Below are 11,433 nucleotides of genomic sequence, written 5' to 3'. Positions count from 1 at the left end.
TGGAGAAGCCACACAAAAGCTAAGACCCATAGCGGCAGTCCCCCCCTCCCACCGGTGATGCGTGAGGGGGGTTGACAGCCCGAAGACATCTGAAAATCTAAAGATGGAAGAACGCCAGCACCTTTCCCCCCCCTTTCAATGATGCTGCGATTGAGGGGTAAATATTCCTGTTAAAAGGGCTTAACGAATTCCTCTGAGGCATACCCTCTGCTCACTTGTGTTATAACATTTGCCTCCCCGGCGGCTAAAGAGTCAGAATATTTGAGTTCCAGCTTCATCATCTGCCTGTTCGACACCTGATTCAGGTGCTGCTGGTTTGCGTGCAGCGGAGGTGAAGGCTCGGGCGGCTCTCGAGAGACACAAGCAGGAAGGCGATGGCTGGGTGAGCTGAATTGATTTTGAGTGGCACCTGAGCGGATCACTATCTAAGAAACCTGTGCAAGGCTTAAGGTAAAAGGGGAGAGTCTAAGAGAGTGCACAAAGGGCTGAGGAGAGGAGGAATACGGAGGAAAAAGTATAAAAAGGGGAAAAGGGAGAGAAGAGTGACTGACTTTTGTGGGCTTATCAAGAAGTTTAGATTTTAACTTAATACAGGGCTTTTCTTGCTGTCCCCTGTGCTTAGGGCCTTAATGACGCTACCTTATAGTGGGGCTTGCTAGCCTTCACCTTGTTTCTTCATAGCTTAAAGCACGGATGTCAAACACAAGGCCCGCGGGCCGAATCCGGCCCACCAGACCTCGTCATGTGGCCCGTGTAGCCGCCGCCGGCCGCCAGCCTTCACCTTTTATTCTCGTTTTTTTTTTCTTTTTTTTTTTTGACACAAGAAAGCCGCCTCTTCAGCACATGCACGGCAGCCTTCAAGCCAGAGAACGTATGCCCTCTAGCAGCGCTGGCCGTTCTACACAGGAAACCTCCACTTGTTTTTATATTGAGCGCATGCCATCCTGTGATGGGACAGATCCAACGGCTGCCTGAACCCCCTGAACCCTTCTCTCCTGTACTGTAAGTACATAAGTTTCTTAAGGAATGTATGTGATGTATGTGGGAGGGGGGGTCTGCTTATTAGGGGGGTCTGCTTATTATTCTGTTTAAAAGTCTGAGCGGTAAACTGGGTCTACTTATTAGGGGGGTCTAAAGCGGTAAACTTTGGATATACTGACCGTGTCACTTTACAGTGGTATAGGGACCATAAACTACAATCAAATAACCCAAAAATGTCCAAGAAAAGAAAAGTTGATGCAGAGGGAAGGCAATTTCAGCAGAGATGGGAAAGTGAATACATGTTTGTGATTAATGGAGACAAGCCGGTATGTCTTATTTGCTATGAGGCAGTGGCAGTGATGAAGGAATACAATTTACGCCGGCACTTTGAGACCAAACATGGAGCCAAATTTGCTAACCTTAGCCACCAGGAAAAGCAACAAAAGGTCCAATAATTAAAAGGTAGTCTGCATTCTCAACGGAATGTTTTTGCAAAAATGACAGCAAAAAATGATGCAGCAGTGAAAGCCAGCTATCTTGTGGCTGATGAAATTGCGAGAGCTTCAAAGTGCTTTTCAGAAGGTGCATTTGTAAAGCAGTGTATGCTGAAGGTATGTGAACAGGTGTGCCCTGAGCAGAGACAGGCTTTTAACAATGTCAGCTTGTCAAGAAACACCATCACAGACCGAGTCAAGGACCTAGCCTGTAATCTTAAAAGAAAGTTGGCTGAAGAGGCATGCATTTATCTGGCATTTTCATTAGCTGTTGATGAAAGCACTGACAATACTGATACAGCTCATCTAGCTATTTTTGTAAGAGGTGTGAAGGAAGACTTGTCTGTCAGTGAGGAGCTCTTGGATGTGGTCGCCATGTATGGGACAACAACTGGGAGGGACATCTTCAATGTAGTGGATGAATCCGTAAATAAAATGAAATTACCTTGGGAAAAGTTGGTGGGACTTACTACTGATGGCGCTCCAGCAATGTGTGGAGAGAGAAATGGCTTGGTTGGACTGTTAAAAGAGAAAATGAAAAAAAGTAATTGCCACACGCCGCTGATAACTTATCACTGCATTATCCACCAAGAAGCTCTGTGTGGCAAGGTTCTGCAACTGGATAACATAATGTCCACAGTCACGAAAACAGTGAATTTTCTGTGTGCACGGGGTCTGAATCATCATCAGTTCCAACAATTTTTGAAGGAGGTGGGCATGGAACATACAGATGTGCCATACCATACAGAAGTAAGGTGGCTGAGTAGGAGCACCGTTCTCAAGAGATTTTTTGAGCTTTTGGAAGAAATTACTCTTTTTATGCAAAGTAAAGGGAAGCCCTTGTCAGAACTGTCAGATCCGAACTGGCTGTGCGATTTTGCCATGTTGTGTGACATAACGGAGCATCTCGCCCAACTGAATCTGAGGCTGCAGGGCCGCAAACAAGTCATAACCTCAATGTATGAGGCAATAACAGCTTTCCAGGAGAAACTGCGCCTACGGAAGTCACAGCTTGAAAAAGACAGTCTTGCCCACTTTCCTATCTGCCAGAGCATCTCAACCTCATTCCCAGGTACTTTTTCATGTGCTCGATTGGGTACCAAAGTGAATCGGCTGATTGATGAATTCAATCAACGCTTTTCTGACTTTAAAAAACAAAACTTAACCTTTACCAGCTTTGCCAATCCCTTCAACATCGATGTTGACAGTGCACCACATCACCTTCAAATGGAATTAATAGAACTTCATAGCAACAGCAGCCTGAAAGCGAAGTTCCAGGATGTGACAGTCAACGACTTTTACCGTCTCCTCCCCCCTGCTTTGATGCCACAGCTCCGACTTCAAGCTGCACGTGTTCTGTCCATGTTTGGGAGCACCTATCTATGTGAACAGATGTTTTCAGTCATGAATCTGAACAAGAGCAAGCTCAGATCACGCATCACTGATGATAACCTCCATGCTGTTTTGCGGATTGCTACAGCACAAGACCTAACACCAGACATCGATGGACTGACCTCAGGAAAATGATGTCAGCCATCTAGTCAGAAAAGTTAAAAAAAAGTTAATGCCTTGTGTTTGCCATATGTGTAATAAACAGTGTTTGGCAATATTTGTATGTTTAAAAAAAAATTACTGTCTGTTACCAAAAATCATTTTTCAATAAATTGTACAATTATTGTGCATTTGAATATCTACTTGCCATTATTCTGACTATGTTTCTGTTTTCAGAGCTAGTTATTACTTACACATTATTAGAAAAAACTGTAATAATTGAATGCAGTGACAATAATTTCTGATAATAAAGAGTGGACACATAGTCCTAGATACAACCGGCCCTTTGAGGCCCTTTGAGGGTGACCAAACTGCTGATGCAGCCCCAGATGAATTTGAGTTTGACACCCCTGGCTTAAAGGCTGGACACTGGGGTTATTTTAGAACTCAGCATAAAATAATGGTTAAAAAACTCCCCAGCAATAAAAAGGAGTTTAACAGAGCCACTTTTTTAAATCGTTTGGTGGTACAGGAGGTTGGAAACAAAACTGTTCTTTGTGATTAATATTCATTTCATCACTCCCTCACCTAAAAGGAGACGCATAGTTATATATGTTTTACAAAAGTATATTTTTTCTCCGGAACTGTTTGCTTCTTTTTTTTCCTTAGCCCATCCTATATGGTTTTTGTTACGGTCTCAATCTCCTTCTAGGGTGCTACATGAAAAGGGGTTGAATAAGCTGTAATTAAGTCTCTGTTTATTGCCCAAGCAAGCATTCTTGGTGTGTTATCATAGGAAGGTTTCTCTTATTCTTCCAACAGATACATAGGAATTAGGGTCATAGAAAATTAGGGCGAAAATATTGGTCCTCTTTGTTCTATATCCACCCTGAATTTTACAGAAGAAAAAGAAAGGAAGGAAAGGAGGTTAGGGGTGAAGAACACTAAGAAAAAGGAGTAAAGAAGAGGAAATTAGGCATACCTGTCTTTATAACTTAGGCTCAAATAAAGTTGTATAGAGCATCTGGATAATTTCTGGTTAGAAATTTACTGATCCTATTGAATGTAATAATTTGAACTATAGAAGGGAACTGAAGACATTTTTTGTTTATCTCTTTAAAGGCATTTTGTTTAGCTGAGTTATATATTTATAACTGAATTAAATTTACAGAGTTAGATTAGACTCTTTATGCAAAGTAACTAAGGGATAAAATGCAACAAGTCTGCTCAAGACTGATTTAATTATTATGTCCCCTGAAAAAACTCACAGAGTTTAAATTGCCATAAAGAAAAAAGGGGAAAAGAGAGAGGAGGGGTAAGGAGGAAAAGAGGGGGAAACAGAGAAAGAAAAGGGGGGAGAAAGAGAAAGAGAGGGAAGGGAAGAGAAAGGGAAAAAAAGGGGGAAAAAAGAGAGGAAAATATAAAGAAACCTAGTTCTCCCTGGATTAAAGTAGGATTGAGCCGACATAAATTATTGAACACTAGATCATGCAGCCATAAAACAGACATAACAATATAGAAGCTGTGTAAAAACACTACTCTAAGTTCTCTAACTGATAAAGTTGGGTAGAAGTAATCGTGTTGGCCTTGAATTGATACTTTAAGCTCTTCATGGTAGGTCTTAATAGATAAGAAGATAATCTCTTGCCCTCTGGGACTGAGAATCCATGGTCTTAAACACTGCACTATAAGAGATCTTGAATAATCACTTTTTTATTTGAGCTTGCTACCCTTACACTCCCCCCCCCCTCACCTCCACACTTCACTTCACTCCCCCCCCTTTTTTTTTCCCCTCTCACAAATTAACCACTTAGACAAATCCTTCACGGCGGGGGTCATCTCTTGCGTTGCACGATCCTTCCTCAACTATATGTCACGTCACCTATGGATACATTTCTAAATTCACCAATTCACTTTAAAAATTCTTCACCAACCATGGCTTCCAAACCCAGAGACAAGAGGAATAAAATCACAGCCGAATCTACGGTGGAGCTATATCCTGAATCAGGTTCTGCTGCAAGGACAAAAGATACTATTAACTCGCAAACAATTGTGAATGATATTATAGAAGCCCTGAACCCTAAATTTGAGTCTCTTAGAGCGGAAATAAAGCAAGACTTACACACATTATCTATGGAGGTTAAGCAGTTTTCAACTAGGATCCAAGAAGTCGAGCAAAGAGTGTCCCACCTTGAGGATAACTCAGCTATACAGGATACCAAATTACAGGCACATTCTTTAACTTTAAGAGAATTACAGAATAAGATCGAGGACTTAGAAAATCGATATAGAAGAAATAATGTTAGAATAATTGGGGTCCCCGAAACCATGCAATTTACAGATCTTTTGAAATTCGCAGCTGAGACTTTCCCTCAACTTCTGAATATCCCTAAAGACTCTCTGCCCCTGGCTGTAGAGAGAGCCCATAGATTGGGGAGATCTCCCTCATTAGTTGGTGACAAATTGAGATCTAGACCTATCATAGTGAGATACCTGAATTTTCAGGACAAGGTCAAGGTTATGCAATTATCACGCAAAAATGCACCAATTACAATAGAAGGGCACAAGGTCCCGGTTTTCCAGGACTTTGCATATGAAACCTCTCTAAAAAGGAGGGAGCTCTCCCCAATATGTGGCAAGATGATTAAAGAAGGATTCTCAGCCACGGTTGTTTACCCAGCTAGGCTCAAGTTAGAAGCCCAGGGTCAGGTATACTTCTTCGATGATGCCTCAAAGGCAGAAAAATGTTATGCAGAAAAATGTGTTAAGTAATATGATATAAGATGTTATATTATGCGACATGACGGATTTAACTTAGCTGATGGTGTCTCCACTGTACAGAAGATACATATGTTTGATGTTTTCTTTTTTTCTTTGTTTATCAGTTCTTCCTTCAGGTTTCAATGTTGAACAGGGGCTGTGGGGCAGGGACGGGGGCACGGGGGGAGGGGGAAATGAGAGGGGGAGATTTTTCCCTTTTTTTTCCCCCTCTTCTTTCTCCTCTCCATTCTTCCCTCCCTCTCTGCCTGATATCCTGAGCCAATCAAGGTTAATTGATGACTAACATAAAAAATTTAACTTTTTCTTCTTGGAATATTGGAGGGGTGTCAACTCCAATAAAACGCAAGTTGATAATCTCCCATTTGAGGAAGCTTAATTCAGACATCACATTTATTCAGGAGACACATCTAAACGCAGAAGAATCCTTAAAATTGAAATCTTCTTGGGTAAATGAGGTGTTTTTTACACCAAGTATAGGGAGGAAAAGAGGGGTAGCTATCCTTTTAGGGAAGAAAAATCCATATGAAGTTTTATCAGAATATAAGGTTCAAAGAGCCACTGAAAAAAAGAGTCCTATAGACCTATCGCATTACTTAACTCCGATTACTAACATCTATTCTAACCAAAAGACTTCAAAAAGTTATAGACGACCTCATTAATAAAGATCAGGCGGGCTTTTTGTGCAGGTGCAACTTAGCAGCTAAGATTAGAGAATTATTTTTAGTACTTGACTACTTCTATAATTCCCGCAAAGATTCCTCTCAATCAATCAGACATAGTAATCATTGCGCTGGATGCAGAAAAAGCGTTTGATTCAGTTTTTCATCAGCACATTCTGAACTCCCTGTCTCGATTCGGGTTTAAGGATAATTTTATCTCTTTTATTACTAATCTGTGTAGAAATTCCTCAACTAAATTAACTATTAATAAACTTGAATCTAATTTAATTAATCTCCAGAGGGGCACAAGACAAGGGTGCCCATTGTCACCGTTATTATTTGACTTAGCGATTGAACCCTTAGCCCTCAAGATTCGACAGACTTTACAGGGGATAAAAATTGGCACAATGGAGCAAAAAATAACTTTATATGCGGACGACATGTTAATTTACATGTCCAATACATCGGTTAATATCCCAAAATTGATTTCAATTACTAATTATAAGCTTAATATCTCTAAGTCAGAGCTAATGTGGGTTAAGAAAAATGAGGCTTCCATTGCTACGATACCTTTTAAGGAAGTCTTGACTCACTTTAAGTATTTAGGAATCAACATCTCAACTAATCCACATGAGTGGTACAGCCTCAATATTTCTCCTATCTTGTCTAAGATAAAAGATTACATGGTCAGCTGTCAGAATTTTCCGATATCTCTCTCAGGGCGCATTGCTTTATTCAAAATGGTCCTCCTTCCTAAAATTTTATATCTTTTACAAAATATTCTGGTGAGCTTGAAAGTCAAAGACTGGAAAAGCTTAAATAGGGCTCTTCGGTATTTCATCTGGAAATGCAAAAGACCTTGAATTTCCTTAAATAAACTATATCTCCCAAAAAGACATGGGGGAATGGCTCTTCAGGATCTTAGAAAATATAGCTTGATCTTCCTATCGCGCATTGCAATAGACTGGATAGTGAATAAGGACTATTTCACTAACAATAATTTAGAGAGAAACATTATATTTCCTTATAACCCTATAGCCTTAATCCACTGTCCAGCTCACTTAATGCCGAAGAAAGTGAAACATTTTCAATCAATTTATATGGTAATTCAAGCATGGAAAAAACTTGGACATAAGCTAGACATTGATCTAACTATCCCAAAATTCCAAGGTTTGTGCGGCAATCCAGAATTTCAAGAAGGCACTCAATCACAAGTCTTTCAGGACTGGCAAGAGAAGGGTCTTTCACTTATGACTCAACTTATAGATCAAGACACCTCATCGGTTAAAACATTTGAGAAACTGAAACAGAAATTCGATATAAGCAATAAAGATTTTTTTGCTTACCTCCAGGCCAGACACTATATTTTCTCACTTGTAGAGAAATTCGGATGGACTTGGTCATGGGGGAAATTGGATAACTGGCCCATATTAGTTAAAAGTGATTTATCCTCTATATCATACTGGTATGATCTGCTGATTAGTCAAGAGGGAGATTATAACCTTCAGCAGATAACACAAAAATGGAACCTACTAGTCCCAGAACTAGATATCGAGTCAGAGCAAGTGAAAAAATCTATAGACACTGTAGCCCAGACTACATTATCTACTAGTTGGAGAGAATCACATATCAAATTATTATACAGAACTTACTATACTCCACTTAAAGGGTTCAAGTGGCATAACTATAAATTTAATACATGCCCTAAATGCTCTTACCCGGCAGCTGACATAGTTCATATGATATGGTCATGTCCACGAGTTAGACAACGTTGGCGAAAATTAGAACTCTGGCTGATTAAAGTACTAAAGCTACCTATGCTCTCTCTCTCCTTGGCAGAGGTGGTCTTCCTCATAGAATCCCCTACAATCTCTGAATTCAAAAAGACTAGGAATGTGGCAATTCTGGCAACGAGAAACTTGATCTTTGGGAAATGGAGAGATCCTTCGATACCTAATATTCAAGAAATCAAAAATTACATGAAAAAGCAATGTATTACTGAACAGATGGATGTATCTTTAACCTCTGAAAGAGAGGTGATTCTATTTTTTTAAAAATGGTCGGCATTTATTAAGACCTTTCCACCAGGGGAAGTGGACCAACTAATTTACCCTTTCAGACACTCATAATTAGTTTTATTAGACTGCTGGTAACAGATGCTTCCTACATATGCTGCTACTACCTTATAGTCCATCCCTCGCCCCCCTTGGTTTTTTTTTGTTTGTTTTTTTTTTCTTTTTCTCTTCTTCTTTCCTCTCTTCTCTTTTCTCTCTCTCCCTAGGGCCCCACTCCCTGCCCTATGACTGAACTAGATATGTTGTGCAAATACTAACTAACCCGAAGGAATAAGAAACATAACAGAAAATAAGAGGATTATGTTTTTTCTTTTTATCGATTCTGACATAAGATCACAGTGTAACGTTATATTTTTGTACATACATTGTTAACTGAGCAACTGTGATTGTTTAATTTGATTTCGATTCATGAAACTGTATTTTTGTAACAAGTTGCCTTAATAAAATACATAATTTAAAAAAAAAGTACAGTTATCTTATACATACCAGGAGTATTACTCACATTAATGTTTTTATGGGAAATATATAAACTACCAATCTGTGTATCACTTATGCGATTTATGAGTTGGAACACTCTGCGCAGGTTTTATATTTTTTATTAACCTGATATCTGAACTTTTGGATTGTCACATACAGACTGAAAACTTATATAAGCCACATTTTGATCTAAGCTTTCTACAAACGGACATTGTCCTTTTAATATTGTGTACACTAGATTTCTGGTATAGACTGTATAACACAATAGCCGAGAATTAATTTTGTAACAAGCCTAATTGTTTCTTGTCCTTGCAATATATGGTTTTTACTATTTTTATATATTGAATTTTTTAGGCATTATAACTATTTAACTATTTTACTATGTTATAGGGAGACGGCCCTTTTAGGTTATATATTCATCTGTTTTTAATAAATGATTTGTTTGTTGATAAAAATTGGTGTTTTATACTTTTGGCCTCTGGCGCCCTCTTTATCTGTAAGCCCATAAAGCTTAACATTTGGTGCACAGTTAACTGGGACACTGCTAAGTTCCCAGACCATTTGCCTAGGCATTATCTTTGCCATCACACTCTGTGAGTATCATTTCATCGTATGAGAACTGTGTTTGTCTGTGGTCTATTGGCTACACTAGGAGGCACCCTTTTTCTCTTTTTGTGTTGCTCTGGGAATGGTGATTGCTTCCCCAGAAGGGTCATGCTCAGAGTCTGAGGATGGAGAGAAATCACGCTGCGAAGAGGGCGCTCGTCTCTCATGCGTGGCAGGAGTTGCATCCAAGGTTTTAAAAAAATTATTAACAGAAGGAGTAGAGGAGGTTATGGCTTTTACTTGTTTCTCCTGCTTTTTTTTTTTTTTTTAGGGGACATGTTGCCTAAAACTCTTGCTGACTTAGAGGTATAGTTTAGTGCTATTCTGGTTTTCTACTGGGCAGCTGGTAATACTGCGTAGCGCCAAGAAAAAGGTTCAGAGAATTTGACCTGCATCATCAGCTTGTGACATGCTAAATGATAAAGGGCAGATTAGTTGCAGTTTGCACTGAAAACATAACTTTCAATTATAGCTCTGAAGCCAGCTTGTATCATGTGACAGCCCAGGCCGCAAGCCACTAGTAGAGGCCCGCTCCATCGGCCATTACAGGGCTCAATCAGCCATGTGGAAGAGGTGAGGGTCAGAAAATAATCCCATTTATTTTCAGGGGCAGCGTACACACCTCACCGTATAACCCCTTTAATTTTATGGCAGGGTGGGATACAAGAGCATCCTTATGTCTCGTAATAACAGCGAGTTATAAATAATTATGTGTGGGCAACATTTTCCCCCAAGTGTAGGAACTGACTAAGTACAAGCTGCCGCAGGGCTTTTTTGCATGTGAATCAATATTGTCTTACCGCTTACGGCCTGAGTGGATGCAGAGTCGATTATGGCAGAAAGTGCTTCAGCTGCTGTATTACTCAGAGGTACAGCAACACCTGTGTCATGGTGGCTTCGAGCAGTCTAACTGTGGGACTCCTGATCTGTACTCAGTCGTCAGGGTGGAATTCACGGTGCCCACTAAGTGACAGAGCAGGCACACCCAGCTCAGGAGCACAGTTTATGTATTAAAAGTTGAGTTTTCCAGACTTTAAGTAGGTTTTACATGATGTGGGTGCTGGAGCTCACTCACTGTGCAGCCTCTTCCATTGAGCGTTGGCTCCACCCCCATCGCAGCTTGTTACTTTTATCCCATTCTGTAGAGTGAGAATGTATAAAGGGCCGTGATAGAAGCAGCTTGTTACTTTCTTCCTGTTCTGTAGTGCTGGAATGTACAAAGGGCCATGATAGAAGCGGCATGTTACTTTTATCCCATTCTGTAGAGTGAAAACGTACAAAGGGCCGTGATAGAAGATGCTCATTACTTCTAATGTTGGAAATAAAGTTTATGGGAATGTATGTACAGTGTGTGAACACTTTAAATCACACTTTTGTAAAATGAGCAGTTCCAGCCATTTAATTCTAACTAATATCACTTTCCCAACCTGTTCTTGCTGTTTGTAGATGGAAACGTTGCAATAATAAAACACATTCTGTAGAGTGAGAATATATAAAGGGCCGTGAGAAAAGTAGCTTGTTACTTTCATCCTATTCTGCAGAGTAAGAACATACAAAGGGTTGTGATAGAAGCAGCTTGTTACCTTTATCCCATTCTGTAGAGTGAGAATGTACAAAGGGCCATGATAAAAGCAGTTTGTTACTTTTATCCCGTTTTGTAGAGTAAGAACATACAAAGGGCCATGACAGAAGCAGCTTGTTACTTTCATCCCGTTCTGTAGAGTGAGGACATACAAAGGGTTGTGATAGAAGCAGCTTGTTACCTTTATCCCGTTCTGTAGAGTGAGAATGTACAAAGGGCCATGATAAAAGCAGCTTGTTACTTTTATCCCGTTTTGTAGAGTAAGAACATACAAAGGGCCGTGATAG

At 40.0% G+C, this 11,433-nt stretch overlaps 1 protein-coding gene across 1 annotated transcript; it reads left to right on the top strand.

The window, feature by feature from the left end:
* The first annotated feature begins 1,214 nt into the window (after positions 1–1,214).
* LOC128661388 (general transcription factor II-I repeat domain-containing protein 2-like) lies at positions 1,215–3,002 on the top strand. Its single transcript, XM_053715647.1, is given in 1 exon segment — positions 1,215–3,002. A coding segment is annotated over 1 exon segment (1,788 nt).
* The last annotated feature ends 8,431 nt before the right edge of the window (positions 3,003–11,433 follow it).

The sequence above is a fragment of the Bombina bombina genome, chromosome 5 (assembly GCF_027579735.1).
Source record: "Bombina bombina isolate aBomBom1 chromosome 5, aBomBom1.pri, whole genome shotgun sequence".
NCBI lineage: Eukaryota > Metazoa > Chordata > Amphibia > Anura > Bombinatoridae > Bombina > Bombina bombina.
The sequence above is the reverse complement of the archived record's forward strand: the minus strand, read 5'-3'. Positions and strand labels throughout refer to the sequence as shown.